The sequence below is a fragment of the Catharus ustulatus genome, chromosome 4 (genome assembly GCF_009819885.2).
Source record: "Catharus ustulatus isolate bCatUst1 chromosome 4, bCatUst1.pri.v2, whole genome shotgun sequence".
Classification (NCBI taxonomy): domain Eukaryota; kingdom Metazoa; phylum Chordata; class Aves; order Passeriformes; family Turdidae; genus Catharus; species Catharus ustulatus.
Window position 1 is genome coordinate 67,108,756 of NC_046224.1, and position 20,811 is coordinate 67,129,566.

The 20,811-nt window shown below is 38.9% G+C and overlaps 1 protein-coding gene across 1 annotated transcript in view; it reads right to left on the reverse strand.

Moving 5' to 3' along the window:
* The window catches only part of ST8SIA1 (ST8 alpha-N-acetyl-neuraminide alpha-2,8-sialyltransferase 1), a 109,405-nt gene that overhangs the window by 39,369 nt on the left and 49,225 nt on the right, over positions 1-20,811 (reverse strand). The window contains exons 3-4 of the mRNA XM_033057967.2: positions 12,144-12,253; positions 7,818-7,910 (exon numbers count right to left, since the gene is read on the reverse strand). Coding sequence (XP_032913858.1) covers positions 7,818-7,910; positions 12,144-12,253 — 203 coding nt within the window. The remainder of the gene's footprint in view (positions 1-7,817; positions 7,911-12,143; positions 12,254-20,811) is intronic.

Sequence of the window (20,811 nt, forward strand, 5' to 3'; positions counted from 1 at the left end):
GTGGAAGATGCAGATGAACTGATGCCCCTTTAGGCCATACATTACAGGTTTATTTGAATCCCTGTACACCACAAAATCCTATCTGAGACCCAAGGAAACCATTAGAGGAACACCCTGCAATCACAACTCACTGTCTTGGCTGCTCACAGACCATCTTCAGAAATTCAACTAAGTCAGAAGAGAAAAACAACAATTTTGGGAAAAAACCTCCAAAATTTATATTTTTCTCCCTGTTGTGTCATTTTGAAATGTTGGTTTTTATAAATATTCTACCCATTTTGCATTTACACAGCTACCTTATTGTTCATTCTGTCAGCCTGCATACAAGTGAAACAGATGCATCTATACAATAAAATCAGAACTCCAGAGACCTCTTAATGAACAGTAATGAGCCTGTAGGCAGAGCTGCTCAACACTTTCTTCTCCCACTTGCCCGCCTCCAAGTTTAAAAACACATTCTAGAATGGTCAGAACTAAGCTGTTCACAAGGATTCTTACAGAACATAAATCAGGATCAGCAACTCACAACTTTCTGAGACAGACTTGGAAATCTGTCTTTCATATCTTGCACACCTTGGCTTTGAAAATAGATTTTAATCCCTGACAATACTTCTCCCTCAATAATGATGCCATTTAACTTCTTTGTTACCTCCCAGGAAGCACCTTCTGAGTATGGAGATATTTCTTCAATGTTTAACCATTTCCACTCTCTTTCTGTAGACTGAACTAAGTCAGAATAACTGATTTCTGCTGCCCTTAATTTCTTCCACCCCCTACCCTGACAGAATCATGGAATCATTAAGGTTTGAAAAGACCTCTCAGATAATCAAGTCCAGCCATCAATGACCACCATTTTCACCATTATACCAAGTCCTCAAGTTTACCGTTTACCATTTTCACACTTTTTTGAACACTTTCAGGGATGGTAACTGCCCATGGCAATCTGCTCCAATGTTTTAAAACCCTTTCAGTGAAAAAAAAAATCTTTCCTAGTATCTAACCTAAGCTTCTCCTAAGGCACTACTCTGCTTCTTTTGCCATCTCCTAAGAACATTTGGAAAAAAGTCCCAAAAATTCTTCCTTGGTGGTTCTGATACTGTATTGGCTGTTTATTTATCAACTCCTGAAAAAACATTTCTCAAGATCCATCCACCTTCTGGTTTACCTAAAAATCTTTTATGTTTGTGAAGCACTACAGTGTTCTACAGAGGAAGATTATTTCCCTAAAGGGATTATGCCCCTGAAGGATTCCACTCAAGCGTTTCTCTCTCCATTTATCCTTTCCTTCAGTATCTATTCCAAGTGCTACTGATTCAACCTTTTCAGGTGGTTATCTCATTCTCAGCAATCCCCAGCTGTTTAATGAGAAAACCCTAATTAATCCCTCTGCCTCTGACACGTGCTTTAACCTAAAGCTTTTGGCCTGCTATCCATAAGGATCATTTCTGCACTCTGTGTCCATCTCCTGAATTTCCAAGTTTTCTTTTAAGTTTATAGGATCACATGGCTGCAGATGCTACAAACTGTGATAGTTACTTAGGGGCAGGAACAAAAGAAAAAGTGGAAATGTCACAATCTGGCAGGCTACAGAGAAGTAGCTGTTTTCTCTGTGGTCATTATCTGCCATCATTCAGATTGCAGAATGCCTTGAATCTTCATTTGAAAGAAAAAAAGCAAAAAAAAAAGAAAGAAAAAAGAATATATACACATTTCTTTTCCAATCAGTATCTGAAACTATCCAAGAGATGCAATACTGGTAAAAAAACAATTAAAAATCGAGGTTAACATTAAAGACTGTAAAGAAAGACTGGCTACCTAAACACAGATTAATCATACTTAATTAAATACACTTAATTAAATATACTTAATTAAATATAAGCACTTAATTAACTATTCCACATATTGGTAGTAGGATTTAGAAGTTCTCCTATCAAGTCCTACTGGAGGAATATGAAGATGAAAAAACCTCATCTTAGTTAAAATCATTGTTTCCTCAAGGACATATACAGCTTTCCCATTTCACAGACCTAATAATGGAAAATCAGACAGCTGGTTGTCTCCCTGTTTGGTAGTACTGGCAGAGTCTTGGATACAGTGGTCTGAAGAAGACACCAGGAGGTAGGAGAGGGGGGAGGAATGAAAGGGAACAGTCTTCCTGCCATAGCTTGCCAAGGAAGAGAAAAAGTGTGAGACAATGTGTTAATGAATATCCCCACAGATGAACAAGCACTGGTGATTTCAGTAAGGCAAAGATTTTGCAATTAAAATGTCATTCACAACGGAGATAATGATGATTATCATCAAAATCCCAGACAAGAAACTTACAGATGGGTGTGTAAAGTAATGCATCCTATTCCTCTCCAATCCTACAATAAACACACAATAGAATTGAAATTCGAGTGTATTTCAATCAGAGACCCAAATGGATTATTTTAATCCTGGTATCTTCTATCTCTACTTTATGACAACTACGATTAAAACATTTATTTTTAATAAAAAGCATCAAACCACGATTTCATGAGATCTCATTTATCATTTTCCCATTTCATCCCCGCATCAATTTGCCCTTTAAATTACTGTAAGATGGAGATTTCTGCAGGTTCTCTGGGAAGTTCTTCCTAACATCTAATAATTTCTTTTGAGGTAATAATTGCTGATGAGGTATCATCCCTAAGCATATCCTCAGAAAACTCTTACTGTTCTCAGTCCTTCCTTCTCCCTTCTTTCCTCATACCAGATTAAGTAACTTTTCCTCCAAGTTCCCATTTCCCTAACCCAAAATTTTACCCTATTGTTTTTCATCTCAGCAACAGCACCTGACCATTCTTTCTGGAGCCAGTGGTGCATTTTGAGACACCTCTAAACCCAACAGTCCTGTCCTTGAGGCTGAGAGCTCCTAGATCTCCTCCTTCTCCACTGCTGTATCTTGTGCTTAAGAGAACGTGGATAAGAGAGTAAAAGCCACTTATTTAAATGGGGTCAAAGCATGGCTATAATAACAGCAAACTGTTTAATCACAGCAGGACTTCTTTTCCAACTCCATGTATTTCTGTTCATCGGGTAAGAAAACGCAAAAGCAAACCAGAAATTCTGGAATTTTTCTTTCCTGGCTCTGTCTTTGGCCTGGTGGTTGCACTGGGCCAGTCCCCCCCCCATCCCCACAGTTTTGCTTACTTCTCTGTTCAAACAAGGACAAAAGCAGATGTTCCACACAAAGAGAAAGTAAGGTATCATTTATAAATGTAAAGTTTTTTAAAGAAACTTTGTATTAGAGGAGGGAAAAAAATTATTACCAATATATGGGGCTTCAAGCAACCTCCATATACAGAAGAGTTTATCAGAGGCTTGCCTCTTAAGAAGTACTTCCCAGAAACTTTATTCCTTTGCTGTTGGCACAGATGTTCAGAGAATCTTGTAGAACATAAGATGTGAATTAAAAGAATTATTCTTATCACTTTATACTTCTTATCCATGAAATAATCTGAGATATATTTAGATACTCAGAATGAAAATAGAACCTCTACATTAAGTATTTAAAATCTGGTGACTAATTGACTTTGCAGGGAAAGATCTTCCCATCATTTGACTTGTACAGAAAGGACAAGAATTGTTTTCTTTCAAGAACGTATTTTATTGGTAGTTTCTACTTTTCTTTTTCTGATCTTTCACAATTACCAAATAATGCAACTACCTAGGAACAGAATATGTAGTTTTTACATGGAGACACACTGAAGATGAATTCTCAACATTTTCAGGCGTGTAAGCAACAGGCATAATATTGTACATTTGTTTAATGAAAGATGAAGGAAGCTTTTATCAAATTAAATTATTGCTTCAATTCCATCTTTTTATTCCTAATAGTCCAAGTCAGCTGGATTCAGAAATGTCTTCAGGACTGAATCCGGGAAAGATTATTAGTTGCCTCTAAAATGTAGGGGACACTGGAAATAAAATCTAAGCCCACTCAAAATTCATGGGAACCTAATAAACAGCAGTGATATTTAACTGGCATTTCCAAGCTGAGAGGCAGAATCATTGCATTTGTTAATCTTTAGTCTCATTCCTTCATCATGATTTAGTGCAAGACACTGAATGCAGCAAAAACTTGTCAAATATCACAGAAATCAAAAAGGTGAATTAATTTACTGACAGGAAAATATTTCCATTCAGTGACAAAATTCATACTTCCACACAGGCCATAAACACACAGCTCATGGATAAAATACTCACCAAAAAACATCAGCTGGACTAAAACTCCCTCAATGTTGGGAAACATCTATTTGGAGTATTACATCTATGTTATTGATGATAAAAGTGTGCATAGGTTAGACAGCTAAGCAGACATGGCACCAGAAAGGAATACAGCATCTGTTTGCAGATTTAATTAGAAGTTTAGACAAATTATTGTTGCCTAAACTATAAGTCTATATAAACTAATGTCTATATGGCATTTGCAGGAGTTGTTGAGGATGATAAGAAATTCATAAAATTTGCTTCTCTTAAACAGCCCAAATGCAGCGACTTCAGAAAGAGATAATAATCCACATCCACAAACTCTCTGTATTTCTTAGTTAAAAATCTTCTGCTCTTGGTCAAAAATCATCACTGCCTCTTAAGCATTTTTATGTTCACTGACTCATCCCTCTCCATAGCTGTAGACAAGAGTTCAGAATATGAATACAGCCTCTGTAAGTGAGATAACCTTGTTGATTTTTCCCAGAGTCTTAAGAATGGCTCTTTCCTGTGAGGGACTTAGAGTAGCTACTCTTGGAAAGAAAATAAGACCCAGAACAAATATAAAATAATCTTCTGCCTACCAAGTGGTTCCCTGAAGATGAAGCCAAGCTGAGTAGAATGGAAGGGGAATGAACTGGAAACATCAAAGATGTGGGACTGCAGTCCCACAACAATACTCAGGGTGGGAAAGGTCACCTTGTCCCCAGGAGCAGCTTTACACAAAATTTCAATCCCAGCTTCAACCTTAACACAGGCTTTGACAGAAAAGTTAAGTTTTGAATGAAAAGTGGTAAAAGGAGTTTCACACAGATTCACAGACATCTGCGAAAAATTTTAGACATGAAAAGAAACTGGGACAGTCAACACACATCCTCTTAGACTGGAAAATTTCTGCCACAGAACATCTATTGTCAGTTGTCCTCTATTATAGTAACTGAAGTTAGGGTAGGACATTCCCAAAACCCAAATGAGTGGGACATTCAAAGGATAGGACATTCAAACCTAAATGAGAATGGAACAAAATGTTTCTCAAGTGACAGCTGTCCTACCTGCACAGTCACATCTCCTGCTGAAAACAGAGTAGGAACTTGATCTAAGTTTTGCAAAAAGCAATGTTTAGAAGTTATTTTTAAAGTCACAGTACTCCTAGATTAAAATTGTGACTCTTCCATGCTAAGGTGGCTAAGTCAATAGGGAAATGGTGGTATCTCTGCAATAGCTACTGCCAATGATTTGATTTTCTAAAGGCGCTGATTCTGGTTTTACAATCACACAGAAAATTGCTTTCACACCCCTGAAAACATTGCCCTACTCAACATGTGTCACCACAAATTATCTGGTAAGGGCAAATCTTTTAGAAACCATGAATGGGGTTGCAGAACCATTTCACTAAACCTGCCATAAGACACTTGAGAGATAATTGAGATGTCAAGTCTCATCAATATCAACATACTTCAAGTAAGGACAAGAGGAGAAGAATAACATTGAATAATCCCATTATGTGATGCTAGCTAACTCACAGCTTAGAAACAGATACATCAGTCACAAATCTGAATGCGTTTGAATTTCATGAAAATCTGGATGTATAAGCAGCCTTAATTCCTACTTCTTTCCATATGAGTGATTACAGAGTTGAAGTCTTTTTTTTCTACTTTAACTTCCAAGATATAACCTTTTTCCCCCCTCTCTAACTTACCACACAGGAGATAAAATAATGATTTTGGGCAGCACACAGGAAACATCAGTCAATTATTTTAAAAAATTTAAAAATTAAAACATTTCTTCCTGACCAGGCAGAGGAAGCAAAGCCTCAAAGGAGGTTTCTTCCAATTTTCAGTGCTACGAATTTATTCCCTGTGTCATTCTCAGTTTCTGGTTGTGTATTTCCCCCTAATCAATACACATGCACATACATTGCACTATAGTCTCTCATCCAAGGTCTTGCATCACAGTTACTGTTCACTCGCTTTGAAAGCTGACATTAATCACAATCCTGCATCCTTCCTCTCTTTTTTCCCATTTCCCACCCTTCCTCCACTCCTCCTTGTGATATCCACCCCTCACAAAGTAGCACATTCCTCTCTCCATCCGCTTCTTCAACCATCTCCTCACTCCATCCTTCCTCTCTTGCTGGAGAGCTCCATGCTCTCTCCAGTGTGGGTCCAGAGTCTCCTCAAAGCATCACTAAAACTTTTTTCCTTTTTTGTTCAAAAATAGTAAGTACAGTCAGCTTTCTGCTCCAGACCTTGATGGAGGGGAGGGTGCAAAATAAATATGCCTGAGTTAAATAACCCTGTGTCTTAAAAACTGTAATACCCTCTGTAAAGGCTGTGTTTCACACTGCTCCTCTTCATTTCATCCCAAATGCCATGGCCAAACTGATCCTTCATGATGGGATGTTGTGGCCATTTCATTCCACTTCCTAAATCAATTTGCCATCTACATACCACAGGAATTTCAGATTCCTCCCTTCAGATCTGCTGCCCTAACTCCCTGGTTTTGCCTGGCACCTGGTGCCATCCCCTGCCAATTCTGCTTGCTTTGCTTTGATCTCATCCCACAAGTATTTCTGTGCCTTCTCCTATTCAGCACTCTCTACCAGCAATCAGCTCTTGTACCTCATTATTACTGCATTTCCCTCTTGCTCACCCTCTCTGTTCTGCTCTCTCAAAGACTGCCATCTCTTCCGCACACAAAACTAGAGAACCCTTCAATTCCTGAAAGAGAGGAAAAATGTTACATTTAAATGCCATCAAACATCCATTTCCAAGCCAGTGCCTTTCTTTTTAAAACACCTGGCTTTCTACTATGTATTTAATTTCCCGGCTTTGCTTCCTTTCACAATCCTTCACCTCACAGTACCCACATTATATATTTCTTTAGGCCTAATAATTTCCTGCTCATCCCCTTGGTTCACATCTTCTCTCTTGTGTTTTTCAGTGAACAGGGCAGATTACTACCAGATTTTGTTCTGCCTGTGAACAACCTACCTCAGTTCAGATGACAAAAAAAACCCCATGGCAATTAAAATTCAGGAAGACAAAATCAGAGATGGCACTGACATTTTTCCCCCACTCCCTCTTCCCCAGTATTATCAGTGACTGACATTTGGAAAATTTCAGCCAACCCTAATAAACAACCCAAATTTGTCCCAGTTTCCTAAGAAAGTACAGCTTGTATGATCACACCCTGCCAAGAAATTCCATCCTAACCCCTTTTATGCCCTCTAAATCAGTATCAAACAAATAATGCAAAGGCAGTGAGGATTCAGAGGTCGTCTCTGCTGAAGTAAAGAGAAACCCAAATTTGCATCCTCATTAAGCAGGGCACGCAGCAGCCAGCTGGCCTGACCAGTTTGGGGCACCCATCAATATGCAATTCCCTTAGCTTCCCTGCTTATATTGAAAGGATCAGAGGTTTAGCCTTTAATTATTTCACCTAACACCAAACCATTGCCTATTTCAGCTTATCCAGGATGAGATTATTAAGAATACGACTCTGATGTACTGATTTCTGTAACACAGATGAAGAATTTTTCTTTTTGTCTAGCCCCAGCAAGAAAAGGAAAAATCTGCTCCTACCTTTTCTGAATTATACTGGGATTTGCAGTCACCAGTTGGGTTTTGGATCCAACGTCCTTGCTGTATTCACTGGAGAGAGGAGGAAGGTTGCACCTGCACACAAAGACAGTCAAGATTTCAATGACATTCAGGACTGATAGGTTTCAGAAAATGTAAAAATCCTGTATTATTGGACCAGGCTACAATTGTTCCCTATTGTACCACACCTATAAGCATTTTTGTACCAGATTGTGGGGAAATAGAGAAATAAAACCTTTTGCAGAGATGAGATCTGTGTAGCTGCTAAGCAAAACCAAAGGCTGACTTGACATTTTTGACAGGCTGAAAGGCTGTGGAAGAGGCTGTTACTATCTATAGAAGAGCTTTTTGTTTTAAATTCAAACTCTAAAAGTTCTGGTTTTCACTCTGTTTTGTTTTGTTTTGTTTACCAGTATCAGGCTCCATATTGATACCACTCTGTGGTATTACAGGCATTATAATTGGCATTTTAAATATGTGAGGTACCATCATCTCATAGAATTTACTGAGAAAACACAGAGAAAAATATTAGGTGGCTTTTAAAATATGTGTCTCTCAGTTCTGCTCACAATCTTGTTCTGGTGGGCAGGGTGATAATAAAATAAAGCCAAAGCAATTGAGCAATTGCCAAAGCAATTCCCAAATTTACTTTGAGAAGCAGAGAATCAAGACTCGAAAAAAACCCAGAATTAGAGGGAAACATCCACACAGCGAACAGTGCTAAAAGCTCCCTTGTAAACACCTAGGATAAGGAGGAAGGTGCAGAAGATAAAGACACTTTCAAACAGTATCCAAGCCTATGCACTGCCCCAAAGTTAGTCAGGAGAAATCTACTCAATACGTAAAAATTACACTAAAAACTGTTTTCCAAGCATTTTTCATTCAAATTTCTCCTTTAAAACAAAACCACAAACAGTATTTGGAATGCTTAAAAGGCAAAAATGAACCCATGATTCTCAAAGACAGCAGAATTTGGAATTTTTTTCAGAGAAAGGCTTTTAAGTGTTCATGTTGTTGGGGTTTGGGGTTTTCTTTCTGCAGTTTTTGTTAACTCATCTAAAAAAACAACAAAGTAAACCAAAAGCGACCAAAAAACAACAAAACCACAAAAAACCCCAACCCAACCAAAACCACAGTGGTGCTGTGTCAGCCTCTATCTGCATATAAATACCAGCTCTGAAAACCTTAAATTCTCATCATCGAGAAATGCCAAGGAAAAGGACAGCAATATCCTACCTACATGGAATATAGATGAATTAAATCACATTCACCGAGAAATACAAAATTTCCGGGAACATTTTCTCCTTTTTATGACTGTATTTGTTAAGATGTGTACAATGTATTGAGATTTCAGTCAGGAAATAGCTTCTAGTTCACTCTACCACAAATTAAGAGAAGTTAGACAATTTCAAAAGAAGACAGAAAAAATAATAAAAAAGGGAGGGGAGGGGAGGGGAGGGGAGGGGAGGGGAGGGGAGGGGAAGGGAGGGGAGGGGAGGGGAGGAGAGGAGAGGAGAGGAGAGGAGAGGAGAGGAGAGGAGAGGAGAGGAGAGGAGAGGAGAGGAGAGGAGAGGAGAGGAGAGGAGAGGAGAGGAGAGGAGAGGAGAGGAGAGGAGAGGAGAGGAGAGGAGAGGAGAGGAGAGGAGAGGAGAGGAGAGGAGAGGAGAGGAGAGGAGAGGAGAGGAGAGGAGAGGAGAGGAGAGGAGAGGAGAGGAGAGGAGAGGAGAGGAGAGGAGAGGAGAGGAGAGGAGAGGAGAGGAGAGGAGAGGAGAGGAGAGGCATAGGGAAATTTTAATTCTCAGACATAACAAATGATAAAATGATAAAACAAGAAAGAGCTCCTTAAAATAAAGTAAAATAAAATTAAAGTCAAACAAATATTTATGAAGGAAGATTTATAGTTGTTTTGCCTGAGGGTAGAGAGGTGGCATAAATTCCTCTGACAGATCACAGTTTAATGCTCCCTGCTTTGAATAAACAAAAGCTCAGAAGGCACACTTTCAAGAAAACATTTCTGGTTAAAGCTGATTTAAAAGCATTATGAAGGACTAAGACCTCACCCTAGCTTTTATCATCTCAGCATCTAAATAATGATAATTCTTTCATAAGACAGTCTCAGATGCATAATTTAAATACATCTAATTCCTTTCGTAAGTAAGTCTGATTCCCACTTTATTGTGCAGGAAACATTAAGAAATGGCCAGAGTATCCACAGGAAACTGCAGGAAATCTGTTGCTTGACCTTCCTAATTATTTTCTTGGATAGGTCAGCAGAGTGCTGAGTGTTCTGCAGGTCAGAAACTTGCCGAAGCACAAGATTTATACTAAGAAACTTTATTTTTAATTCTCTTACTGTTATATCTGGTACTGATAAGTTAAGTACATGAAAAATAGAGATAAAAACAGACCACTACCCAACACTTCTCTCTTAAAATAAGCATTGGCAGGTAGAGGAGGGAAATATTATTTTTCCTTTGAAATAAGAATTACAAACTTTAAAATCAGAAGAGCCCATTATAACCACAATACCTAAATATGTAGACCATTTACACCTTTCTCATTGCATATGCAGTTTGCTGTGCCTTAGGGGCTGAAAACTGCTGCTCTGTTCAGCTCTGTGTTGGAATAACTGGGTTTGTAGAAGATGTTCAACAACCAGATCAGTTTAAACTCATTAAATAACCTCAGAATTTACAACAAATGACTGCAGCCATCTTCTCTCACGTGACAAAGTTCATGGAAATATGCATAAGCAAAATCAAAACTCATGTGAAGGGAATTAACAAACCAGGGCAAAACCTTGCAGGACATTTCACACTGCAGAAATGCTTTGAAGATATTACACAAATTTCTTTTCAATAAAATGAAAAGTGTTATGGAAGTCACCATTGTGCTCTTTCTCTCTCAGCTCTCAGATTAAAGAAGTGAAATTTAGAAAACAACTAAATTTTCCATTCAAATTATTTCATATCACTAATACAACAGAGCCTGCAGACAAAGACTGGGATTTTTGCAGGATTCTCCCTATCACTTATTTCTAAATCAAAACAAGCTCTGTAAATATAGAGGTTGGTTTATTATGTTCAAGCTAAAATAGCTACTGTTTTATTGGGAGGCTTTTTGTTGTTTTTGTTTGGTTTTGCTCTTTTTGGTTTTTTTGGGTTTTTTTTAAACTTCTGTTGTTTCTGTAACAGGTTTGGTTCTACAGCATTCTAATTTTCTAGAAAATACAACCACAGCATACACCCTACAGTTTCTTGTATTTAGTCTGTGGAACACCTAAGAAGTTTTGCAGTAATGGCAATCAGAGTGCTGCTCTCTCTCCCTGTGCTTTACATCTTCTCTTCTGTAAATGTTCTAAGTATATGTTTGCCTTTAATTTGTTCTATTTCTTTGCGTTAACAGGCATTTATTAATGAAGGCATTTTTGGTCATTGAGATGCAAAGCAGAAATTATAGTAATGATTTAGTGCAAATTTGTATGGTTTTATGATAAGCCATCAGGATCTAATAAGGAGATTTGTTATAGTGGGTGCTCATTATGCATCCATCAGAAACCCAAAGAAACTCCATTTCTCATCTGTTTTGGAACATTCCTCCAGTTTCTCCCTGACAACGTTTCTCTTGTTCATGTTTATCAGGGATGAACTAATATCTGTCTTTCTTCCTTAAGGATCACAGACCTAGAAAGTGCCAAATTTAATCACAAAAGCAGTAGCTAGTTCAGCATCCTTCCTGACAGGTTCTTATAAATTAAGGAAGGCTGGAGGGAAAGGAAATGTGAAGAATCACAAAAACCTCTCATCAAGGGAAGAGGTTTGGCCTTTCCTCAGTCAGCCAGCCACAGTTCAGTCTTGAGGGAAGAAAGACAAAGGAAGATTTTTGCTTTTACCAACTCAAGCCTTGCCCCGTAAATCAGCCCCTACTCATTCTGAGTTCCACAGGTTGCATTCATGGCAATTTAGTTTCAGAGGACAGAGCACAGAGCAGGATGAAGCACCTTGGCTGTCCCTGCACAAATGATGAGAAAAGCTACTCCTCAGTACCTCCCTGAGACACTGCATAAGCTGTCACAACTTTGCTGACCAGCAGATTGTCCCCACACCCCATATCCCTTTGCTGAACCAAGCCAAAACTCCTTTTTTGCCTCTTCTCGCACTTTGACCCAAATTGCTTGTGTAAAGCATCCTGCAAAGGCAGGGCAACAAAGCAAATTATCATTGATTAATCCCAACTGAACAACTTTGAAAAGTCTGAGGCTTAGCAGCTGGAATGGAGGACAATGAGTCATTAAGGTTTCTGTCTTACCGCATGACAAAATCTGCTTGATCTATTTGTTTGCCGCAGCCACTCTTTTTCAGGATCCCACCGTTTCCCACCACGGAACATTTCTTCAGTGGCAGCTGGAAGGGAGTAGCCTAGCAACACAAAACAAGACCAGTTTTACAGAGAACACAAATATCTTTGTAGTAGCCACTCCTGGAGAGCCCAGGGAGCTGTTAAGGCTCAAAGCGACAGAAAGAAAAAGGAGAATTAGGAGTGAAGGAAAACAAAAAGTACAGAAATTAGCTGGTAAGTACATGTAGAACCAGTCTGATCCCCACTCCCCAAACCAAGATGCAATAAACATGATACAGAAGATGATTTACTGCAAAATCAAAACTGTCTGAAGTCCTGACGCAGACATTGACCAAAGTCAGGCAGTTCACAGCCTTCCAGGCAAGCTGCAAGGACACAGGGGGAAAAAAGACAACCAGGAAAACAGGGGGGAAAAAAAGCCATGAGAGTGATCTTCCTCAGCTGATATACAAAAGACACTTCTGAGGAAGAAAGGAAGGAAGGAACAGAGAATGCTATAACGACTGAAGTATACTGGGAATCTGGAGTCACCCTGGCTCTCTCCATGGTTGTGTTGCTGGGACAGGTCAGACCAAAGCCTTAGGCAAAGATATTTGGAGCTTAACAGTAGCTCCTTAAACAGCCAGCTGCCCAGATACATTACAAATTAGTATTAGCATGAATTAAAATCAGAGTGGGACCATTTTAGCTGAGGAGCTCTTGTAGCTGCTTAACAGGGCATGAAAGTGTAGTCAAATGATCATGGGATCCAGTGCACCAAACACAGTAATATATTAGATCTGTACAGTCCTCATTCCAGAGGATCTCAAAACTATGGATGGGACACGTTCCTGCCAGCCCCAAGCCTTTTGTGATCTTAGGGCAGTCATATAAGCAGCACACAGCACTTCAGAGCAGCCTAGAATATGAAAAAAAAAAGGAGGTAAAGAGACATGTGAATTTAAAGTAGTGTGATTTAATTACAGAATGTGATTTGTCTACAATACAAGAGTTTATATTCTTCTCAAGAAAAAAAAAATAATAATTGCAGAGATTTTTATTTATCAAACTTGCCAAAGCCTGACTTTGCAGCAGAGACAGGAGTTACTGCACAGGTCTCAGAGAATACAGATGCCCAGGAGAAAGGATGCAGCATCACAGAACAAATCTCTCTGGGTGGCCTCACTTGCACGTACAGAGCAACGTCTGACATGGCATCATATATTCACCAGGCATTGCAATACAGGACATGGTCCAGAAAACAGACCCAGTATTACAGCATAGACTCTGCATTTTTTAGAACTTATTCCTGCTGTCTTATTTTCTCTTCTTCCTAGATTTACTTGTTTTCCCTACCTTTCTCTGCAAACTAGACTCTGTTCAGCTTCTATAAAGTCACAACCTGTTTTTTAATGAAAGAACCAACTCTGGATTAAGATATACATAAGCAGAAAAGTAAATGTTAGTTTCCTGAGACCCAGTAATGGTTAGAAATGTACTGATAGCACAGAAGAGCAGTACTGAATATGCAGCTGAATTCTTGTCTTGCATCTGCCTTCTCAAGAGTATTTTTAAATTAAAGTTTTTGAACCAGGAGAATATCTTGAGATTCAAAGGACATCTCATCTCTGAGGTGACCCTGATCAGATGAGAACTCACATTCTCTGTAAAGGGGTGGGAAGCAGAGGAAATGGAGACTAGATATGTCCTATACATAACAGAACCTCTCTTGAAGATGCATCAAAGCTCCTTTCAAGACAGCTGGTTATACAAAGGCTGTGCCAAACCACAAAGGCAGCAGACATTAACTCTTGCTTTTAAGAGTAGTGGGCACTGTTACATAAATTCTGTGCCTTTAGACCCCCCAAATAGACATTTAGCAGTCACTAAATGCTTCCAAATTCCGTGAGTTGCAAACAGCCTTTAATATTGCTAAAAATTGCTTCAAGGGAGGCTTATTTCCTGTTCTGCTCAGAGATGATAATACCAGTTCTCGTTTGCATGCATACTGTGGTTTCCAAAAGATAATGAAGTTTTGAGACTCTTGTCCTTCTGTTATCCCAAACACAGGCTTGCTACCTGATCTGTACAGAAAATTCCCACACCAAGATGAAGTAGTTCTATGTTTTTAGTTTGTGCAAAGCAGGCAGCATGGTGGGAACCCACAATTTGTATAACTATACACAATTTCTACATTTTAACAATGGCATCAACATATATTGGTTCAATTACAAAATTACAATCATTTTTCATTACTTGAACCCTTATTTGCTTCCTGTTTCTCTTGCTTATCATTCTAATTCTTCTTCCCCCCATTTACTGCTTAGTCCTCTTGATTAAGCTGGTGTCTTAGCCCTGTTCACTCCTGGTGGCTCTTGTCCAAACAACCTATTCATTTCAGAATAGCATGCCCTTTCCCTCAAAGCAAAGGATTAGCCAAGCCTATAAATTTCCACAAGTTTCACAATGCAACTACTTAATCATACCTGCCAAGCTATAGCTGCTGATTAACAACAAAATAATTCCCAAGTTGGGATCACACAAGTTGGGACTAGGTATCACTTCAGGGAGTCTAAGAAGCAAAAGAACAAGATCAGGGCTGACAAGGTGATGTGAAGAAGCCAAAGGAAAGTAGAAGAAGCAGATTATATCATCATGGTGGTCTTCCCTCTGACTGATCTGTGAAGATCCACTTCCACACAGGAGGAAAATCAGGCTGAACACAGTTATTTGCCTCCCCCAGGAAAGTACTGATGATTCAGGACGTGGCACAGACATCAGAGTCTACACACCATCCTTTAGCTTAAAATGTTCAATGGCCTATTTTCCATAAGAGAATACTTTCAAACTTTCTACATACATTAATCAAAAGACATAATTCCAGTGTCCCCTGCCCAATAGGGGGTTGCAAAGTCCAAAGGATTAACTGTCTCTGCTGCTTGGTGGTATTTCTGGTGCTTTGAGCTTATTGAAGAGCAATTACTCAGGATGACCTGGGAGAAAACTGCATTTGTTATCTTGCACGTGGCTTTTTTTCAGACATTACAGATCCGTGTTATTGCTGAGATTGCAGGGACATTCCAGGAACTCTTTGTCCAAGCAAACACAAAACTGTCAGGTCACACAAAACTTACACGTGTCCTAGACTCAAGTGTTGCCCATAAGCAACTATGAAGTACATGCCTTTTTTTCTCTCTCTCTCTGCAAAACCTTCTAATGCTTCCTTCTTTGCTTTCCACATCACAACACTTTTCTAGGCAATTTTTCAGTTCATAATTGACAGTGTGAAGGGACCCAGCTGTCATTTATGCTAAATGATCACAAAAAGCTCAGCTGCTTTTCTCCTTAGAATTCTAAGCCAGCCTAACAAACGCTGGCTTTAGGCAGCATAGTTGTAACAAAAATATTTCCACTAGTATTAACTTCCTGAAACTCTGTAATTTTCATTGTTAACACATACATTATTTTCTTCATTCATGAAATTTTTATGAACGGCCAGAGTCTTGTGGGTGGACTGGAAAAAAACAGCCTCAGTTTATTTACTCTGATAGAGAAAATGTACCAGGAAAACACCAACTTATCCCCATTTTTATGCAATAATTACCACAGAATTTACAAATACTTTTAAATAGTGACATCTTACATATTGGAAATAAGTGGGATGAATTCCCTTGTAAACACAAGTCATGTAATTTATTAAATGAATTGTGTAAGGTATTTTTTTAAAAGGTATCTCCCAACGAAACCAAAGATAGGAAGGCCCCATTGTCTCATTTCCCCCTTTTTAAACAATTAAACTCTACTGGCAATCAGTGATGGTGCTCTAGTTCATATTCATGTAAACAAGAGAAGAACCTGCATAACCCCCTGCAAATTCAATGACAAATAAGCACAGGGAGTAATAGATTAAAGACTACCAATTGAATATAGGACTAATTTAAAAAGCATTTCTCAAGCAGTTCATGGATTAGTTTCATCATTCATCTAAGTAGAAATAAATCATTGTCATTAGTTGAAAGAACATTACACATACTAACAAAAAATAATTTTAGATAATGCTACTTTAAATCACTTTGATTTCATTGTTAGGGTTGTTAATGCACTAATTTTTTGCCCACTCACTGCCAAAGACTTTAATCAGAAACCAAGTTCTTACTGGAAAAACTACAGTATTCAGCCTTTGATTTAATGCCAAAGATACAAAAATCATTGAAAATACTGAGAACATAAATTAGAGTAATCTATCTTTTAAATAAGCATTTTGAATCTGAAAGAGATGCTGTGATTTTGCTGTCCCTTTTGAGAAGGCAGCATCCTGATGAGAAGGGTGAAATTCTACTGAATTTCTCGGAGGAGCCAGCAAAACCTTGAGAGTTCACGGTGGCTTTTCACACTGGCAGATGCTGCAGGGTGGCACAAGTTCCCTCTTCATTGTTTACAAATCATGTTCGGTCTGATGAGCCCCTTTGTTCTGCCTACAGAGCTGTCAAGACATGACAGCTGGAGGACAAAAACCCATCAGTGTCAAGGAAGGCGTATTCCCAACAGGGTAAAGGGAAGGGGCACTGTGATTTTTTCCATTTAATTCACTCCTCTCCAGCCAGTTACCAATTACATCCCAACCAGGTGCAGGAGCCCAGAGCAAGGAGTGACCCAGTGATAGCAAGGTAACAGACACAGAACCACAGAATGGTTTGGGTTGGGAGAGACCTTAGCGATCATCCAACACCTCTGAGCAGGAACAGCTTCCACTAGACCAGATTGTTCAGAGCCCCATCCAAACCCACCTGGCCTTGAACACTGCCAGGGATGGGACACTCAGGGATGGGACACCCACAACTCCTCTGGGCAACCCGTTCCATTGCCTCACCATCCTCACAGAAATAAATCTCAAATTCCACATATGTAGTCTAAACCTACTCTGTCTCACTGGAACAGGTGGGTCTCTGATTAAAATGTGATTATTACAAGAAGAAATGGCAGTGACTGTGAAAGTAGATTAGGAAGGAATCCCACACTGGACCTCAAACTACCTTCTTCAGTTTATTCTGGCACTACCAGCTAGTACATGTTGAAACCTGAAGCTCACTGTTTGTTCCAGGTGGGAAAAGCCCCTCTGTAGGTCCACATGTCTCAGCCATGACAGCAGTGTTTTTATTCAGCCCTGAAATGGAATTCAACATTCAAGCTTATGCAAACTTTATGCTCTTCACAAATATGTACTTTAGGCAATATTGTTTTTCATGAGATTAGAACCTCAGGAGCTATTTATGCAGGGGCACAGGGATACAAAGACCACTTGGAAGACTGAATGCATTGCTGTGCTGCTGCAGGAAAAGCTCTGCTATCCAAAAGGATGCATGAGCTGCAGAGCAGCCACACATTAATGAGAGGACACTTTGCAATATTTTTCACATAAACCACAGAGTAGCAGTGACTAAGGTGGTAGCCATTTTTAGCTGCAGCTGTACTTTAAGTTGGAACTTCAAAATGGTGTGACTTTAACAGTTTTTCACCCAGCATGATGTCACTGCAAAGTAGCACTTGCAGGGAATTAAAATAAAATTTCAGATTGCTGATGTGGTATTTAATTCAATAGGGTCTGCCTCCATACAGCTAAGGACAGCACAGTGTGGGGATTATGGAAAAAATAAACAAAAAATCTTGTCTTTGTAGTTTGGAACGGACTATTGACTGTATATTATAGACAGTATTTTAAACAATAAATGGTCTGGGTATTCTCCCTGACAAGACAAAAAGAATAAATAGGTGAGAAATTCCAAAGATCTGCAAGATTTCTGGATCCAAACTTCACAACCTACAATGCATTAGGACCCCAAATTTTGAATTAAAACTTATAAAACAAAAAAACTATTTGGTGATATTGTGGGGGTGGAGAGGGTGTCTCATTCTGGGATGTGTTACAGTTTCCAACATTTCCACAATTGGGAAGCCTCAAGAAAAACTTAAGTTGTCTCCTAAATAGCTGCATTTAAATGTTCTGTGGAATCACCCAGTCTCATGTAAATGGTAGAAAATGGAAAAATAGTGTACAAATTCCTTGAGGACCAGCACGACCAGAATCCATAAACAACTACCTCTGGTGACTTCCCTTATCATTTTCTCTTGAGTGACTCCTTTGATTTCTTCTTTTTAAATCCTGTGATAAGGCTAAACATCAAGCTATAGGACAAAGCACTAAACTCTTCCAACATGCACAGGAACACTCAGTAAATCCTTCCTTTTCCCAGATCTCCTCACTACCCCAGATGCCATGAGGTCCAGAGGACACCACCATCCTCTGTGTGGGATTGCCAGCCCTGCTCTGTTTTACCAGCATCTTTGGAGGCACAGACACAACAGCCTCCCTCTCTCATTTCAGCTGACTCAGGTTAAATGTGGGCACTGTCCAGTATTCACACAACCTCCCAGATCATGAGCACTAGGTGGAAGAAAGACATATAGGAACAGCAGGTATTCCAGCACTTATTTCTCTGTTTCTTAATCTGCTCCAAGTCTGAGCAGAAGAGAAGAAGCTGTGTATCAAACACTGGGGTTGCCTTAATAAAATGGTCTGAGCTTAAGCCAAAAAAGTTCACCAGAACCTTTTCAAGTTTTTCATGAAAACAAGAATGAACACAAATCATCACTTTTGGGCAGAAAAGTACTTTTTTAATGTCATGGAAATCTATTAAACAACACAAACAGTTATATTATGACAGTTTAACGAGTTTTTCTGCAGGTCTGGGAAAATGCAGTATAAACCTCAAGGCAGTTCATCTCCTACCTTGCGGTGCACAATATCCTGACTGAGGAAGTTACTCTCCATAGGCACACACTGACTGTCATGCACATGCCTTATTTACTTTGTTAAAGTAAATAACTGATAAATTCCAGACAGAGAAACGAAGACAAAAACAAATAATATGACTGCCAAGTCACAAGGTCATCCAACTCTGTACTTTCTCCCTCCCTGATTTCAAGATGCACAGTTTGAGTAGCAAGCAGAAACCGAAAGAGAATAGGGAAAATTGCAGGGTATCTGCTTACTTATGTCTGGTGTAGGAATAAGTAAAGAATGTTGAATTGTTCTCTTGTGGTAGTGTGGGACAGCACAATCAGCAAGGAGGATATCTGGGAATTTTGCAAGACCACCTATTGCTCAGTAAATGGTGCTGTTTACTTTTCCCAGTTTTACAAAGGGTTTATCAACAATTTCATGTTCTTTAAAATCTTATTGGCAAGACCCAGTATATGCAATAAATAAGGCTAGTTTCAGCTCATAAAAAATAAAAAGGGTTTCCAATCCTAGTTGTAGAAAGGACAATAACAGTTATAGAAACTAATGGATCTCTGAATTCCTGATCCTGACACATTGATATGAATAAGCAGGTACAGCAAAGGTAATTATCAATTTATATAGGCATCAAAATATGGATTTAGTTATCATGGGAAGTATCAACACACAAAGTAGTAACACACTTCCATTTTGACAGTACCTCAGACAATGAACCTCTACAAGGAAAGGATCCTCTCATCAACAAGTGATCTTTGCCTTTCTGTTACCTCTGAATAGTTCAGATGAATCACTAACATCTTTTGAGATTCACTGGTTAAAAAGACATCAAAGACAAGTAGCAAGGATTGAGCTGTCCCAGAAATTTGCAATTAGAGTTTGAGCAGAGTTTAAACACTGAGATTGGTTTTTCAGCAGCATGGAAAGACTGCTTATGTTAATACTTACACACTTCCATTTTTTCCTCCTCTATTAATGAGAAAATTTAAGCCTCATGAGAAAGTTTCTCCTTATAGATGAGGCAAAACATAACTTTTAAGACATATTTCAGGCTTTGAAAACTCCAAATTTTAGTCTATCCTCCAAGCAGAAAACTATATAGCGCATCTAGCTCATGTAACTATCAAGACATGAAAAGCTGACACATGAGACTTGAAAAGCAAGTAACAGCACGCAGAAAATAACACAAAGAATTTCAAGGACTGCACATTAAGCAATGGTACAGGTCTACATTCAGAACACTTTCTTCTGGGACAGTCTTTCTGCAAAGAAGCAGAGCCAAGGTTAAAAGCCCTTGCTGGAAAGTCAGACCGGAGGTAAGCATCATCAAAGGATTTACATATAATGAGAGTGTTTAATGAATGTGTTTATAAAGCCATGTTTACCAAATAAGGAAGCAATTAGAGGGAAGTGCAGTGCCACGTAATGTCATGTCTCAAGGTTATGAAAACAGAAGTTTAGAAGGCCAAGGAGGTAAAGGAGAATAACTACTGCAATTACAGAACCAATGAAATTTCCATTAGCTATGTATTTTTTCTGGTAATGAAAACAGAATGTCTTAAAACCTATTCTCACTTAGAGACATGAGAATAATTAATGAATAACTTATCATGACTTGAATACACAACAGTCACTTCTACATCAATAATAAATCACTTAGAAACATAAGATTAAAAAGGGGGAAAGTGCCATTTCATTATATAAAGGTATAGCTTTCCTAAAAAGTAATCAGAAAATATAATTTGTTGCAAGTTTACATGAAGCCTTGTCCAGAGAAGAGCAACAGAGCTGGAAAAGGGTCTGGAGCACAAGTCCTGTGAGGAACAGATGTGGGAGCTGGGG